This window comes from Bison bison, unplaced genomic scaffold (assembly GCF_000754665.1).
Source record: "Bison bison bison isolate TAMUID 2011002044 unplaced genomic scaffold, Bison_UMD1.0 scf7180017864079, whole genome shotgun sequence".
NCBI classification, from domain to species: domain Eukaryota; kingdom Metazoa; phylum Chordata; class Mammalia; order Artiodactyla; family Bovidae; genus Bison; species Bison bison.
In genome coordinates, this window is record NW_011494651.1 from 725,334 (window position 1) to 742,997 (window position 17,664).

The 17,664-nt window shown below is 54.0% G+C and overlaps 1 protein-coding gene across 2 annotated transcripts in view; it reads left to right on the plus strand.

Annotated features, from left to right (window-relative positions):
• Nucleotides 1-16,246, plus strand: part of ARHGAP8 (Rho GTPase activating protein 8) — a 38,483-nt gene extending 22,237 nt beyond the window's left edge. For both annotated transcript variants that reach the window (XM_010837599.1, XM_010837600.1), the window contains 6 exons: nt 1-35; nt 8,010-8,083; nt 10,817-10,894; nt 11,536-11,664; nt 15,055-15,158; nt 15,821-16,246. In XM_010837599.1, the coding sequence (XP_010835901.1) occupies nt 1-35; nt 8,010-8,083; nt 10,817-10,894; nt 11,536-11,664; nt 15,055-15,158; nt 15,821-16,165 (765 nt within the window). In that variant the 3' untranslated portion in view covers nt 16,166-16,246. The remainder of the gene's footprint in view (nt 36-8,009; nt 8,084-10,816; nt 10,895-11,535; nt 11,665-15,054; nt 15,159-15,820) is intronic.
• The last annotated feature ends 1,418 nt before the right edge of the window (nt 16,247-17,664 follow it).

Below are 17,664 nucleotides of genomic sequence, written 5' to 3' on the forward strand. Positions count from 1 at the left end.
CTGCCCACCCAGCAATTCGGCGTCAGTCTGCAATAGTAAGTGAGCGGGGACGGGGTCTGCCTTGTTTCCTGGGATGCATCCGTGTGCCAGTGGTGGGGGGGTTCTCCCCAGACCTCAGCCTCCACAGCCGAGCATAAGCCTTCGGGGAAACTGACCTGTGAGCTTGTCACAAGGCCAGAGTGCCTGCCACTGTGTGTGTCTGTGTGCTTGTGTGCAGAGCACCCGGCCGTGGGTGGCAGGGGAACCGGGGGTGGGGTTGGGGGGTCCTCGCCTCAGTTTCCTCATCATTGCTCAGTGGGCAGTTCTGGTTCCGTATCCCCAGGCCACAGCCCAGACGCCTCCCATCACTTTCCACATGAGGCTTGGCCGCGTGCTTTGCTCTGGCCAAGGAGACAGGAGCAGCTGCGGGGCAGGTCACGTCCTGCAGGGAACCTTAGGGGCTGGTTCGTAGCTGGTCTGTTGTGATGACGGAGGCAGGGTGGAGACGGTGTCTGCCTGGCCCGCGTCCTTGGGTGACCACAGAGCTCCTCCCACTGACAGCCATGGCGTGGGGCTGCCGGAGTGGGGAGTGAACCCCCATGGGGCTCAGCTGCCCGGCTATAAGAACTGTTGTTCCCGCAGTGTATCCTTCCCTTCCTGCCTCGTCTCGCCCTTATTAGCCACGTGAACCTTGAGCTCACGCCTCCTCGCAGCTTGTTTCCTTATTTCTAAAATCAGTGAGTCTTTGCATGATGTGAGCGTTAATCTTTACTCCTTGGAAAGGATTCTGGGCCTCCCATCCAGGACAACGTCGCCCTTTTAAGACTCATCATAGTGGTACCTCTTCCAGGAAGCCTTCCCTGATGCTCTAGACTGCATATAAGGCCTCCCTCCACTGCAGCCCTGATCTGAGCAGGCGCCAGGGGGGCGTCCCTCAGGCTCTTTGCCCTGCTCAGAGGCGAGCTCCTTGCTCTCCTCCTAGTCTCTGTTTCCGGGACCCGGCCAGGTGTGAGGCAGCTGAAATGACGGAAGATGAAGGTGTTGTTTAAACTGTACGAGCCCCGAGGGGCAGTTGGGTCTGAGCTGCACGACTTGTAGGAAAGCCAGGGCCTGGAGGGTGGTGGATCCCGGGGAGCAGTCTGCCCAGCTTCATCTGTTAGTTGTTTCCTGTTAGAAACATGCTGTGCGATCTGTCTCTATATAAAAACCCTGTGATCTTTAAGACCCGTGCTGGATGTTAAGACACTGCGAGGTCAGGAGCTGAGGAGGCTTTGGGCAGTGCCCAGGCCAGGTAAGGAGGCGGAAGTGGCACCTTGGGTGTGTCCCAGCAGCCAAAGGGGACCGTTGTTTTCCAGAACTTTCTACAGTGGTGGCCATGGTCCGTACTGTCGGCAGGTGACGGTTGAGCAGTGCAGGTGAGGCACCGAATTTATCATTTCATTTGCCTTGAACTGATTTCAGTTTAGGAGGCCGCTCGCTGCCTGGCAGACAGGGTAGCCCCAGACTGCGGGGTGTCAGCGCCCCCACAGTCAGACAAGCGCACACAGCAGCGTCCCCTCAACTCGGTATTTTGTGAGCAGTTAGTGACTGGGGAAGGTCGAAGGCAAAAGGAGAAGAGGGCGGCAGAGAAGGAGATGGTCAGATGGCGTCACCGACTCAATGCACGTGAGTTTGAGCAAATTTGGGAAATTGTGAAGCACAGGGAAGCCTGGTGTGCCGCAGTCCATGGGGTTGCAAAGTGTTGGACGCGACTCAGAGACTGAAGAACAAGAGTGAATATACCGTATGTTCATATATGATCTCCATAAATAGACCTGGAGCCAAGTTCAGCGAACAGCGCTTCCTTTTCCGCTTTTAAACATTGTAAAGATGTGCTGCTGTGGCCCCCACCACCCCCTAACTGCCCCCAGGAAGGCAAAACCTGGAACATGCCTGCTGTGACTCCGGCCGCTCTAGGGGAGCACTGGTTGGAACTTGACTCTCAGAGGAGGGCCTAGTGACTGCTTTACCGAGGCGTCTGCTGTGGGCTCTGTGCTTTCAGCCCAGTCCTGGCTGGGTGTGAGCTGATATCCGGGGTCCAGGGTGGGCGTGCGAGGCCGCTGGCTTTGGCATCATCAGCTCTTTGGCCTGAGGAGCAAGAGCACCTTCTGGGTTGCCCGTTTTGTTGTTCAGAATCACTCGTTGAAAAGTGCAAGTGTCAAAGTCTCAATCGCTCAGTCGTGTCCAACTCTTTGCAACCCCATGGACTATAGCCCGCCAGGCTCCTCTGTCCATGGGATTCTCCAGGCAAGAATACTGGAGTGGGTTGCCATTCCCTTCACCAGGGGATCTTCCTGACCCCAGGATTGAATCCAGATCTCCTGCATTGCAGGTGGATTCTTTATAACGTCTGAGCTACCAGGGAAGTCTCCTTATCATCTGGGCTTCCCTTGTGGCTCAGAGGATAAAGTGTCTGCCTGCAATGCAGGAGACCGGGGTTCAATCCTTGGGTTGGGAAGATCCCTGGAGATGGAAATGGCAACCCACTCTAGTATTCTTGCCTGGAAAATTCCATGGATGGAGGAGCCTGGCAGGCTACAGTCCATCAGATCATAAAGAGTCACACACAACTGAGTCGTACATGCCCTCCTTCGGGGGATCTTCCCGACCCAGGGGTTGAACCCAGGTCTCCTGCATTGCAGGTGGATTCTTTATACCGTTGGAGCTACCAGGGAAGTCTCCTTATCATCTAACAAAGCTTTAAAAATGAAAAACAAAAAGCAAAACTCACCCAGCTCATGGACTTCTGAAGCCATCTCCTTGAGTACAATGTGTGTGTGTGTGGGTGTGGTGTTTGTGATTTGGGTACCGCTCAGCCTATGAAGTTCGCAAGGCCACCTTGGCCTTGTGTTTCGACCAGGTGCCTTCTGGAAGGTGCCGATGCAGCTGCTGGGGATATCTGGTATAAAGGTGTGGTCCAGCCCCGCTCCAGAACCAGTTGTTGCTGTTCGTGTCAGTTCATACGTCTTTAGGGAATGGTGACTATCATTGGCAACCTCTGAAAACCATTCTGCACGTGCCACTTTGAGAGCTAATCCATGCGATTGCCTCTTTAAATTAATATTTTATGCTGTTTCATTGCGAATGACTGTAATAAAATGGCAATAAACATATTAAATAAAGCACCAAATATGTAATTTGTTTGGACTGCGAATGAATGAAAGTCATTAAAATTCATAAGCAGATCCTATTCACAAGTGTTAATTCGCTGAGTTAAGTTCAAAAACACACAACAGAGCGTTATCACCTTAGCGCAAGCTAATTAAGTTAATATATTAAGGGGAAGCCAGAGATTCAAGAAGTCTTTGCCCGCCTGCCATGCCTGAAGAGGGACAATGGAAACATCCCTGAACTGGGCAGTTGCAAAGAGATGGAAAAGGGGAGGAGCCTCTGGGGCAGTAGGGGAGGGAGGAGGTCACATCCCAGCTCTAGCCTTTTCCAGCTTTGGGAGGCAACCTTGTGATGTAACTTCTCACCCTCGCCTCTTCCCCTCTAACCATAGGTGAAACCCTGCTCTCTGTACCCTCCGGGGCCATGGGGCCTTAACAGGGTGCAGGCAATGTGAGCAGTTCCTGCTGCTCAGTTCATCACCTACTCTTATTCCCTCTTCTGATCCCCTCCTCCAGAAAGCCTTCCCTGACGCTCCACACAGGCAAGAAGCATTTGTTGAGAAGACTATTCTTGCCCCCATGGAATTGCCTTGACACCCTTGTAAGGAACTACTTGACCATGAAAGGTATGACCAACCTAGATAGCATATTCAAAAGCAGAGACATTACTTTGCCAACAAAGGTCCATCTAGTCAAGGCTATGGTTTTTCCAGTGGTCATGTATGGATGTGAGAGTTGGACTGTGAAGAAAGCTGAGTGCCGAAGAATTGATGCTTTTGAACTGTGGTGTTGGAGAAGACTCTTGAGAGTCTCTTGGACTGCAAGGAGATCCAACCAGTCCATCTTAAAGGAGATCAGCCCTGGGTGTTCTTTGGAAGGACTGATGCTAAAGCTGAAACTCCAGTACTTTGGCCACCTCATGCGAAGAATTGACTCATTGGAAAAGACTCTGATGCTGGGAGGGATTGGGGGCAGGAGGAAAAGGGGACGACAGAGGATGAGATGGCTGGATGGCATCACTGACTCGATGGACGTGAGTTTGAGTGAACTCCGGGAGTTGGTGATGGACAGGGAGGCCTGGCATGCTGTAATTCATGGGGTCGCAAAGAGTCAGACACAACTGAGCGACTGAACTGAACTGATGAGGGTATATTTCTGGACTCTTGATTCTATTCCATTGATTTGTAAGCTGGTGTTACATGATCTTTATTGTAGATTTATAGTAAGTTTTGCAATTGGGAAGTGTGATTCTTCCAGTTTTGTTTTTATTTTTCAAGATTATTTCAGCTCTTCTGAGTCCCTTGAATTTCTTTATTAATTTTAGAATCGGCTTGTCAATTTCTGCAAAAATAAAAAAGCAATTGGAACTTCAATAAGGACTGTGCTGTGTCAGTAGGCCAGTTGGGGGCTATTGCCATTTCAATAATGTGCTACGCTAGGTTGCTTCAGTCGTGTCCAGCTCTATGTGACCGCGTGGACTGTAGCCCACCAGGCTTCTCTGTCCATGGGATTCTCCAGGTAAGAATACTGGAGCGAGTTGCCATGCCCTCCTTCAGGGGATCTTCCCAACCCAAGGATCAAACCTGAGTCTCTTATGTCTCCTGCATTGACAGGCAGGTTCTTTCCAATTCAAAAGCAAGGATGTCTTACCATTTATTTGAATCTTTAAATTTCTTTCAAAAATGTTTTATAGTGTTCAGTGTAGCAGTTCTGTACTTTTTTATTAAATTTATTTAGTTTTTGTTCTTTGTGATGCTATTGCAAATCAAATTGCTTTCTTAATTTCATTTTTAATTGTTCATTGCTAGTGTATAGAAATACAACTGATTTTTGTATGCTGATTCTATATCCTGCAATCTAGTTGAACTCATTTATTCTAATAGATTTTTTGGTGAATATTTTTTAGTATTTTCCACGTCTAAGATCATGCCATTTGCAAATAGAGATAGTTATACTTATTCTTTTCCAACTTGGATGCCTTTTATTTCCTTGTCTTGCCTGATTGCACTGGCTGTGCCCTCCAGTACAATGCTGAATAGAAGTGATGAGCATGGTCACTCTTGTTTCGTTCTGATCTCAGGGGGGAGCTTTCAGTCTCTTTACCATTAAGTATGATGCTAGTTTTTCATAGATTCCCTCGATCAAGTTGAGGAAAATCCCTTCTGTGGCCACTCTGTTGAGTGTTGGGGTTTTTTTTTGTTTCATGAAAGGGTGTTAGATTTTGTCAGATGTGTTTTTGCTCTGTTGAGAGGATCGTATGACTTCTGCCCTCTGTTCCATTAATGTGATGTTACACTGATTGATTTGCACGTGTTGAGCAAACCTTGTGTTCTGGGGATAGATCACATGTGTTCATGGTGTATAATCTCTTCATATGTTGCTGAATTTGCATGGCTGATATTTTGTTGAGGATTCTGTGTCTATTCATAAGCACACTGGGTCCAGTTCTCCATCCGTGAAATGGGCCCTCTGCGTCTGGCCTGGGACGTCACCCAGCCCTCGGCATTGCAGTGGTTTTAATTATCAATGTCTTTGACTTACAGCTTAAAGCTCTTCCCGTCGTTCACTGTTTATGGCTTGCAGGCCTCCCTGGAGGGAGCTTGCCAGCATCTCTCTTTCTCATGTGGGGAGGCTGGGAGGCTCAGAGACAGGCTGCGGTCACCCAGTTCCTAGGACTTGTGTAGATCTGTGTGGTTCCCAAAGTAAATGGAGGAGGAAGAGCCCCTGCAGCTTTGGAGTGTCCTGGGAGAAAAGGACCCATCCACCACGCTCCTCCCCAGGGTGCAGTGGGGACACCTCCTGGACGCTACTGGGGCCCCAAGCCGCATCCTCCCACTCAGAGGGGACACGCAGGGAATCAAGTTAGGGAAGGAGTGGGGAGTGTCCAGCCTGCATTCCTACGGTAGCATGACCTCATGAAAGCAGAGACCATCCCCCGGGCCCGTTTGCCAACTGGACTATTGTTTGGAGTCCTGGTGGGACAAGCTTCAGTTTACTGCAATCGACAGGAAACCCAGCTTTCCGTAGCAATCAGGGCCTGCAAAGGCCTGTCGCCGCTGGTGATGTGGTTCTCCTTGTGCCCAAGTTTGTGCTCAGTCACTCAGTCGTGTCCAACTCTTTGCGACCACATGGACTGTAGCCCACTAGGCTCCTCTGCCCGTGGAATTTTCCAGGCAAGAATACTGGAGTGGGGCGCCATTTCCTCCTCCAGGGGACCTTCCTGACCCGGGATTGAACCCACGTCTGTTGTGTCTCCTGCATTGGCAGGTGGATTCTTTACCACCCACCTGGGAAGCCCGTGTGTTCCTGTTTGGGTCCTCTGTAAATCTCAGAGTGAAATGGAAGCAGGACGGACATCGTATCTGCCCAATGAATTGCTACTGAAGGAGCATGGATCTGGGTCGTGGCCGCCTTGCCTCCAGCTCTGCCATCTCTTGGCTTTGGGACCTCAAGCTGGTCACCTGGACTTTCCCAGTGTCCATCTCCCATCTCTGATTGGGGCTAACAAAAGTACAATGGAAATTAAGGAGATAATATTTAAGAGCGAGGGTTCTAGGCTCAGACTCGTGGGTCTGAGTCCTGGCTCTGTCCACTTGTGACCATGTTTTCCCCTAATCTGTGGCTGCATCATAAGTTCCCCCAGCTTTCTGTGGGGTAACAAGGAACATTTTCTAATAATAAAGAAGTTACTCTTAAGAGTTTATTCACTAGTAACAGCTTTAAAATACATGCAACAAAATCTGGGGGAACCAAATAAGCAGATACACAATGCTGGTAGGAGACCCCAGTACCCTGCTCCGTATAGTTGGTGGAACAAGCACACAGCAACATCAGTCAAACTAACCCAACTGACGTTTAAAGAACAGGCATCCTAGGAACAGCAAAACATGTTCTGCGCAGTTAAACAGTGTCAGGGCAGGATCCCAGCCAGGAATGTCCGGCTTCAGAGCCTTGGCCCCTCAATCTAGCCGGGGGCTTCCCTGGTGGCTCAGACGGTAAAGAAACCACTTGCAATGCAGGAGACTGGGTTTGATCCCTGGGTCGGGAAGATCCCCTGGAGGAGGAAATGGCAGCCCACTGCAGTATTCTTGCCTGGAGAACCCCATGGACAGAGGAGCCTGGCCCAATGTAGCTCAGTCTCTCAAATATGCTGCCTTTTGGGCAAGAAAATCCAGCAGATGAGGAAAGAGAGAAACAAACATGTTTAGAGGGAGCCCAGGGGTCTGTAGAATGGGTCGGAGTGGGCGGCTCTGGCTTCAGATTTCTGACTGCCACTTGAGCTGGGGTGTGGGGAGGTGGGGCTGGAAGCGCCATTCATATCATTGTACCTGTGTTTTAAAGCTTCCCTGTCTTTAAAGCATTTAAAGTTTCCTGAATCTCTGTATCAAATTACTACTTAAGAGACTGAGTGTTAACAGCCTGTCTGAGGCAACATACTTGGTTTTCACAAAGCATCTCTTTCGATTGATTCGGTCTCCTGGTTCTGCTTTCAGGGCCAGATCTTCTCACACCTCTGAGCCTTCTTCTGTGTGTTTCCTTCTGCCTGATATGCCCTTTCCTCTTTTGTCCTCTGCAAGCTCCTACTCATCCCTCAAAACCCAGCACAGAAGTTGCCCCACGTGGAGCCCTCGCCAAGCGCAGATCTCCCCCTTAACATGTGCGCCCTTCTGGGGGAGCGCTCAGATAATGCACAGTCATTTTTATGATTTCTGCCTCTCTTGGCCACCAGACCACTTGCCTCCTTGGGGCCCAGGCTGCCTCTTCCTCTCCCTGTATGGCACCTCGGGCCCACGTTTTCTCACAGGTGTGGTGAGGACCCGGTGCTTGTCATGGTCACCTGTCACACCCAGGTGAAAACTGTTGCCTTTTCTCTCCCCTCAGCCTAAAAGACAAAAATCAAGGCGAACTCATCCCCCCCGTGCTGAGATACACAGTGACATACCTGAGAGAGAAAGGTGGGTAAGAGCTGGCTCCAGACAAGGAGGTGAGGGTGCCAGGGACACCTCTCCTGGAGGCCTCTCTGGGATCCTGAGGGCCCCACAGGCCAGAGGATGGGAGGAGCTGGAACCTGGGCACGGGGGGATGACCAGGATGGACAGGGCTCAGGCACAGTGGCTCCAGCCACCTGGGCTCTCTGGGTTTGAATGCTGGCTCTGCTGTGTACTAGCTGTGTGGCCTCAGGCGAGTTGCTCACCCTCTCTGGGCCTGTTTCCTCATCTGTCCAGTGGAGTTGATAGCAGCGCCTGGTGCACGGGGTTGCTGTGGAGCCCAAGTGAGGGGTGTGTGCGGTGCTTCACACGCCTCCGGTCCTCTATCACGAGAGATACGCTTGGTTTGTAGACACCATTGCCAGTGGGGGGTGGGGGTGGTGTGCTCAGTGACTTGGGGGTGAGCCTTGTGGCTCCTCCTAGACCCCTGAGGCCAGAGCTCAGATCCACAGGAAAGGTGCACGGAGGTGTCTTTTACCCTAACGGGAGGAAGACCATTCTCAAGAGAAAGGGCTGCCAGCGAGGGGTGGTCCCCTGCAGATTCAGATGCACGAGCTGTGGGGGTCAGTGCATCAGAGGGGGACTGGGGTCCCTGGGGGTGATTCCCAGCATGTCCCAGGAACTGCCTGCTCAAGGCATAAAAAGTTCTCTGAGACCACAGCGCCCAGGCTGGAGGGTCTATGGTTGGCCGCTTGGAGCTCTGTCTCCTTCGACGTTTCTTTCTACTCTGTCGTTAGAGTACTGCCCTTTCCATTATGTATTTCAGGAATGGACAAAAAAACTTGTGGATAAAAAAATTTCATAGAAACTGTGGAAGGGAGTTTTCCTTTTTTAAAAAATGTATTAATTCCCTTATTTTATAAAAAATTTAACAAAACAAACAGCCCACAGTAGGAATTCACTCTATGTTTGTTGAAGGATATGTGGATTAAACGTGTATTCATTGGACACTCGGCTGCATTTGGCCCTGGTCTAGGCTCTAGGGTTGTCATGGTGACTGCAATACACAGCCTGTGTCCCTTCCAGGGGCTGTAGCTGTGACAGCTACAGACTGACACAACAGGGATGAGCCGGTCATAGAGGTCAGGGGAACCTGTGCTCTGACACACGGGCGGCTGTGTAACCAATAGCCACAAACTTAGGAGCTCAAACAGCATAAATTTATTATAATGTCTGAGGTCAGAAGTCTGGCCTCGGGGGTTGGGTTTTCTGCTCAGGGTCTCACTGGGCTCAACTCAAGGTGCTGGCCAGGCTGTGCTCTTTGCTGGAGGCTCCGGGCAAGACTCCACTTCCACGCTCATCCACTGCGTCAGTCAAGTTCAGTTCTTGTGGTTGTAGTTCCAAGTTGCCTGCGTCTTTGCTGGCTGTCAGCCGGGGATCTCTTTCTGTTCCTAGAGGCAGCCTGCTTTCTTTGCTGTGTGACCTCTCCCTGGAGAAACCCCCACACCTCGAATCCTTGCCCCACATGCTTTGAGTCTGTGTTGCCAGGAGGAACCTGGGTCCCTCTTATGAGGCTCACCTGATTAGGCCAGACCCACCCTGGATAATCTCCGTATCTTCAGGTCAGCTACGCTGGACCTGCATTCCCTCTGCAGAGTCCCTTCACTGCAGCACCTGGATTAGTGTTTGAATGAATCCGTGGGACCCCAGGGCCCAGGAGCCTGGGGGCCATGTCAGAATTCTGCCCACTATAGTCACTCAGCAAGAAAGAGAAGAGGGGCCCCTAGGCAAGGGGAGCTGCGGGTGTGGAGGGTGAAGGTGGCAAGGAGCGTGGAGCCGGTGGGGGCTGGACAGAGGGCTTAGAGGGGCGGCGGGGCGCTGGGCAGGAGAGCCGGGCAGCAGTAGGCAGGCCCGTAGGTCTGTGGTATGGGCTCGCAGGCAGCTCTCCCATGACTGATGGAGACGGGAAGAACTCCGTGCCAGAGCCGATGAGGTTTGGAGCAGGTGTCAAACAGCTCACCCAGCGTCAGCGTGGAGAGACTGGGGAGGGAGGGAGCGGCGAGCATGGGGGTCTGGGGCCCGGTGCTGTCCTGCCGAACATGGACATGCTCTTTGTCTGCACTGTCCAGGACGGTAGCCACTGGCCGTGTGTGGCCGTTGTCCAACGGAGCACTGCGTGTGTGGCTCGTGTGCCGAGCCTGGGGAACTTGATTTAATTTTAATTGCACAAATGTCAACCACCATGGGCAGCTAGTGGCCGCCATATAGGCCAGGTCAGCTCTAGTCACTGGGGAGAAAGGGGAGCAGCATGTTCGGGGGCATCCTGGGGGCCGGGCTGGGGCCATGCATTACCCCGTTCATCCTTCCCGCAGCCCTTGGAGGCAGGTGCTCCAGGCTTACTTGGCGGACGAGGCAGCTGAGGCTCAGAGGCTGAGTGCTTTCTCTGAGGTCACACAGCTGGCCCGAGGCAGCGTTGTTGGGCAGACCCCATCTATCTGCCTGAAGCGTCAGCCTCTTCCACTCTCCCTTTCTGGGGTCCACAGAGGTGGGGAATCAGGTGGGACTGGGGAATATGGAAAAAGTTTGATTTAAGAGGAATAAACACAGGTGGGTGTAGGGCTAGCGGAGAGAAGATGAGCCAGGCTGGAGAGCGTTCCCTGCCAGCCGCGGTGAGGGGATGCGTGGGCAGGGCAAGTCATGGAACATTCTAGAAACCTCAGATGCTGGGCCCTGTGAGATGCCTGGAGACTCTCCCCACAGGACTCCACACCGAGGGCCTGTTCCGGAGATCAGCCAGTGTCCAGACGGTCCGCGAGATCCAGCGGCTCTACAACCAAGGTGAGTGGCTCCCCGAGACCCTTCCCGTCAGTCTCCTGCCCAGCCAGCCTCACAGGGGCCTCAGGGGCCCCAGGGCCCACACTTGAGCCAGCGGAGCTCCTCCCACTCCCGACCCCAGAATAGCCCAGATTTGGGGGACAGCTGCCCCAGCACGTCTGTACCCAGACCCCAAGCCTCCCCTCTCAAGCCTGGGGACAGTGTAAGCCAGGCCTGACCTCAGGATGCTCTTGTCCAGGCAGGACTGGGTCATATGGCAGAGAATCAATAGTGTCCCCAGGAGATTTCCATGGTGGCCGAGTGGCGAAGACTCTGCACTCCTCACATGGGGGCCTGGGTTCAATCCCTGGTCAGGGAGCGAGATCCCACGTGCTACAACAAAGATTAAAGACCCCACATGCTGCAATGAAGACTCTGTGCCAGCAGATTCATTCATTAAAAGCCCAGTGTCCCCCAGCCTCCGCCGGGCCCCGTGAGAGGCAGGGGAGGGCAGGTGACACCATCGGCAGGGAGGGACAGTGCCGTGTCCTGGCATCGGGCTCCTCCCCTCAGGAGGTTTCAAGCCATTTTGAGTCCGAGCCTGCTCTGCAGCTGGAGTCCCCAGCCCAGTGTCAGAACTCAGACACCCACCCTTGTGTGTCCAGGGAAGCCCGTGAACTTTGATGACTATGGGGACATCCACCTTCCAGCCGTGATCCTGAAGACCTTCCTGCGGGAGCTGCCCCAGCCGCTGCTGACCTTCGAGGCCTACGAGCAGATCCTCGAGATCACCAGTACGTACCTGCCGGAGTGCCAGCCAGGGGTGCCCAGGGTGCTGGCCGAAGGCCGGGGGGTTGGGGCCGGGCTGCCCGGCCCCCTGCTGTTTCCCTCCGGTGCTGCGGGCCAGGAGAGGGGCTGTCCCCCCTGGACCCCCGCCGGCCTCGGCCAGGCCAGCCCTGCCCATGGTCAGGGGACACGGGGTCAGGGGTTATCAGATACCCCTGGGCCCAGAGACGGGGTCTCGGAGGGCATCTCTAGATCTGGGGGACGTCGCCCTGGTCAGAGTGCACCCCCCTGCACTGTTCCGCAGGATCTCTACTTCTAGCACCTCAACTTCCTCGTCTAGAAACAGGGGTAGCCACCCCCGCCTGCTGTTACAGAAAAAGCTATGCATGGCCCTTGAGAAAGCACAGTGAGGCACCCATTGTGGGGCAGGGGGGCATTGTGAGAGGTATAGGGACCACTGTAGCGGGGAGACAGACTGGGCTCAACTCCAAATACCGCAAGCAGGAGGAGGGGCTTTACAGCCGAGCAGCTGGTGGACGGGTGGTCCCTGGATGGAAGAATACTCGGAGGAAATGGGCGTTGGGGGAGGCGGGGGTCGGATTCTGACTATACTGATCCAACAGGACTCTTGCTACCGGCAGACCAGGTGGCCCAACATCCCCTAGGGGGTGAGGGACAGGGGGATGAGGACCCATCAGATGGCAAGGGTGATCAGGGCTCCCGTTACACTAACTCACGGCTCTTCATAAAGGTGGACAGTGCAGAGACATAAAGAAGCCTGAAACCAGAGGCTTTGTTAATAAAAGAACTCTACAAAGCCTGACTAGAGTTTGAGGAGAGAGTCTCCCCAGATCGGTGAATGCCGGGGAGACGTGATGCGAGCTGCAGCTCTCGGGCGTGGTGATGCCCAGGAATGGACCAGGTGCACCGTGGCGCTGATCACTCCTAACAGCCAGTGAGGGCATGTCAGCGCTTCCTCGGTGGCTCAGTGGTAAAGAATCCGCCTGCAAATGCGGGAGACGTGGTTCTTTCCCTAGTCTAGGAGGATCTTCCCCCTGGAGAAGGCAATGGCAACCCACTCCAGTATTCTTGCCTGGAGAATCTCATGGACAGAGGAGCCTGGCGGGCTACAGTCCGTGGGGTCGCAAAGAGTCGGACACAACTTAGCAACTAAACAACAACAAGAAGGCATGTCGGAGAAGCTGGAAGATGCTGGGAAAGCAGTGCAATCACGCACTGTTGCTTTCAAATGGGATGACCTCTGCCCCCAGCGTTCCCCCAAAACTGGATTCGACTCCTGGTGGGTGTCAAGCCATAGACACAACCGAGCCCCCACTTCCTCCCTGCCCCCGCCCCGTACACACACGGAGAGATTTGAGCAGGCACTCTGATCGTTTCTAACAATGAGAGTTAGAAGGCTCGAGGCTGTACCCCTAGGATGGTGACTCCAACAGCACATAAATTCCCGCCCGAGAAAGTACTTTTCGTTCCAGCCAAAACCAGTGGTAGACAGTTGCCTGACCCCACCTTAGAGCAGTTCCTGTAGAAAGCTTGCAATTATGAGCTACTTCTTTCCTCTTCATTTGCATCTCTACTCATTCTTTTTAAGAGCTGCCTATCATTCTATCAGCGTAGTTATTCTGAAGGCTGTGGACCCTGTCGGCGGTCATTCAACAACTCAGCTTGATTGAATCGTGATTCAGGCATAGGGTGGCCAGATTCAGCTTTTAAAAAACAGGACGTCCAGTCAAATATGAATTGCAGGTAAATTATGAACTCTTAGTATAAGTATGTATCTATGTGTGAGTAAGTATGCTAAACTGTTAGTATAAGTATGTTCCAAATATTGAACACGATATACCTGCACTAAAAAAGGATTTGCTGTTTATCTTCAATTCACATTTAACTGGATATCCTCTATTGTGTCTGGCAACCCTGCCCAGGGCGGGTGCCTGTCTCCTTGGAGTGATGCAAGAAATCCTTGCAGAGAACGCTCTGGAGGAAACGGGCTTCCCAGGTGGCCTGTGGTGTCCGGAAAAAAAAGGAAACTGCCATAGGGATATTCCCAAGGTATAGCAAGGTTTAGAGCACCAACTCATAGCTAAACGGAATGGGACTCAGGTCTGGGCTTCGGCACACATCAGCTGTGTGACCTTGGACAGGTCACTTAACCTCTCTGAGCCCACTTTCCTCATCTGTATAAGATCGGGGTTGCTTTGAGAATGAAAGTTCATACACTGCTTAGCATGATTCCTGGCACACAGTAAGTGCTTGGTTCGTGGTGGCTTCGTCACAGCAAGCTGCTCCTTCCTGCTCACTTCCTTCTTTCTTGAAGGAACCATAGTAAAAGCCAGCAGTGGACGATGTACCATATCTGTTCTGGGACTGCAACGCTTAGAAAGAAAGATGTCGAGGCTGGAAAGCAGAGATCCGGGGCAACAAGACTTGTTGGTTCCTCAGAAATATTAACTCCAAGGGAATTCCTCGTCTGCTCAAATTACCCGGCAAGCACTTGAGTTCAGGGAAGAATGACTTCTGTTGAAAAACCAACCAGAGTGTTCACAGCAGGGAGCTCTGCGCCTTTCGGCAGAGGCTGTGTTAGTTCACAGTCACTGTACCCAAGGCTTAGTGGGAGGAGGTCTGGGTGCTGGAAGCTCGAGGTGTGTCCGTGTGTGCACGTGTGTCAGCAGCAGGAGCTTGGCGGATGCGTGTTGAGTAGCACATCTGCACTCACAGTTTATGGAGCTCGAGGTGTGTCCGTGTGTGCACGTGTGTCAGCAGCAGGAGCTTGGTGAATGCATGTTGAGTAGCATGTCTGCACTCACAGTTTATGGATTGGCGGATGCATGTTGAGTAGCACGTCTGCACTCACAGTTTATGGAGCTCAGTGGGGTGTGTGGTGGGCGGAGACACTGGAGGCGCTCGGTCTGCTTGGCTGCTTCCAGACCCCTCTGGGTGTGGGGCCCTGAGCTGTGGATTGTAAACAGGTTGAGTTCGTCCAGAGCAGGGTCCACATGCTTTTTCTGTAGAGTCAGATAGTAAATGTTTTAGGCTGTGTGCACCAGACTCAGCCATCATGCAAAAGCAGCCATGGACAAATGAATGGATGTGGGTCTGTGCCAATAAAGCTTTACTGACAGAAGTAGGCCACTGGCCCTCGGCCTGTAGTTTGTATCGACCATCCCATCCATAAGCTGATCTGGCTCCCGGGGGTCATGGTGGGGAGCAGTCACGCTGCCCGAGGTGAAGAAGTGGGCACAGCTCGGAGCAGAGCTTCCTTGGGAAGTGGGACCCAAGGCCCAGGCGGGGGGCAGTCTGTCCTCCCTCCCCGCGCCCCTGCCCGTCCTTGGAGGGATGCAGGAAGGGGACGCTCAGGAAGGACCCTTGGGCCATGGCAGGTGTGGAGAGCAGCCTGCGGGTGACCTGCTGCCGCCAGATCCTGCAGAACCTTCCGGAACACAACTACGCCGTCCTCAGCTACCTCATGGGCTTCCTGCACGAGGTGAGGGGGCCGAGCCAGTGCCCAGGCAGACCAGGCCTGGGTTCCCACCTCCCTCGACCCTGGAGCCCACTCTGGGCCTGAAGGGCCTCCTACAAGGCCTGGCTGGGCCACACCTCTGCCCGGCAGGTCATGGGACAGGTCAGGGGCGGGGGTGGGGTGTGAACAGGGGCTGTGTGCCCAGACCAAGGATGCTCAGAGTCTGCCGCCGGCGTGGGGCCTAAGCAGGAAGCGTCATGCGTGTCCTGGGCCTGCAGCACCATGAGCCACACACCGGGGGCCCTACGACAGTAGAAATGTCTCCTCTCCCGGCCCTGGGGTTGCTCTAAGTGTTGGCCGAGATGAGGGGGCAGCCCCTTTGGGGAGGTAAGTTCCCTACGTGCTCTCCTTAACCCTCCAAGAGCACCTGCATGCCAGGGCCCCACCCCCTGAGTCCTGGGAGTGGAGGAGGAGGCTGGGATGGGGTGGGGAGGATGTTGCAGACATTCCGGGAGGAGATCAAGAGATCAGAGCCAGTGCCCTCCCTCCCCCCCGAGGCGTCAATGCCCATCCCTTCCGTTTTACAGGGGCGGTGGCCCAGGTCACATCGAGGGCGGGCGGCTCCAGCCCTCCTCCAGGGAACACCGGTCACACCTCCTCTCATCTCCGCCTTGTTCTCACCCCAGGTGTCTCAGGAGAGCATCTCGAACAAGATGAACAGCTCCAACCTGGCCTGCGTCTTCGGGCTGAATCTGATCTGGCCGTCCCAGGGGGCCTCCTCCCTGAGTGCCCTCGTGCCCCTGAACCTGTTCACCGAGCTGCTGATTGAGTACTACGAGAAGGTCTTCAGTGGCCGCGGGGAGCGCGGGGCAGAGGCCAGCGAGCAGGGTGCTCCTGGTGCCAGAGGCTCCGTCCCCAACGAAGGTGCAGCCGCAGGAGACAGACCCGCCTCCGGCGACAGACCCACCTCCGGCCTCGCCAGGCCCCCGCTCCCTCCGCGTCCCCTGACCACGGCCTGGAGACTCCTCTAGGAAACGTCAGTGGTGGTCTCTGCATCTGTGTTTTGTAAACTTGCCATTAAACGATCTAGGGAACCAACCCTCCGGTGAAAATTCCGTGGTTCTGATTCGTCAGCCCCTCTTGTTCGGTAATGGCAGGCTGAGACAAGATGATGGATCTGCTCTTGTTCGGTAATGGCAGGCTGAGACAAGATGATGGATCTGTTAGGATCGGGACTCGCCCGGCCTCCCTGAAAATGGGAATGTACTGGCTGGGCCTGGTACCAGGCATCTCCTGCTGCCGCGATGTCGCATAACAAACCATGCAGACCCAATGACTTAGAGCAGCGGCCGCTGGTCACTGCCTGCGAGTCAGTGGGTCAGCGGGCAGTTCTGGTCTCTTCAGGACTTGCTTGGCAGGTATCAGGCACCAGGGTGGCTGGGGAGACTCCACCCTCCCGCAGGCATTGCATTTCCGTTTGATGAACGCGCACGCATTCCCTGGACATGAGCCAAGTCCAAGCAAGAGCACTGGCACGGTGGCTTACGAGCTTGGGTGGCGTCACTAACGCTCACACCCTGTCGGCCAGAGCTGGCCTCAGGGCCAAGGCCAGGGTCACAGCGCGAAGGGCAAAGGGTGCGGATAAGAGGAGGGGGAGAAACCGGGCCATCGGCTGCCCGAGGGCTGCAGGACGTGTCCTAGCCCTGTGGTCTCAGGCAGGCCAGCCCCTTGGAGTTGAGAGATAGTCCTGTGTTCCCAGCTCCCCATTCAGTGAGGAACCGTGAAAAGTCACGGCTCCATATTGCCAGCAAAGAGCCCCCAATGTCCCTGATTGGCCGAGCCGAGGTCTCACCCTGGACAGGTGCTGTGTCCGGGGCAGGCACCGGTGGGCTGGCCTGGGTCAGGTGCCCCATACAGACCCCCAACAAAGGAGAGCTGGTGCCCGATGGGTCAGTGTGGGCAGGCCCCCACAACATACACCGCAGGCCAGGGTTTCAACAACAGGCCCTTGTTTTCTTGCTGTTGTGGAGGCCGGAAGCCCAGGGTCAGCGTGCCAGCAGGCTTTACTTCTGGCGAGGGCGCTCGCCCTGACATGCAGACGGCAACCTCCTCTCTGTCCTCAGGAGACAGAAGGGCCAGCTCTCTGGTGTCCCTTCTCATAAGGACACATGACCTGTCGGGCCTGGGCCCCACACTCATGACCTCATTTAACTTTAAGCAGAGACGTTACTTTTCCAACAAAGGTCCGTCTAGTCAAGCCTATGGTTTTTCCTGTGGTCATGTATGGATGTGCGAGTTGGACTGTGAAGAAGCCTAAGCGCCGAAGAATTGATGCTTTTGAACTGTGGTGTTGGAGAAGACTCTTGAGAGTTCTTTGGACTGCAAGGAGATCCAATCAGTCCATTCTGAAGGAGATCAGCCCTGGGTGTTCTTTGGAAGGAATGATGCTAAAGCTGAAACTCCAGTACTTTGGCCACCTCATGCGAAGAGTTGACTCATTGGAAAAGACTCTGACGCTGGGAGGGATTGG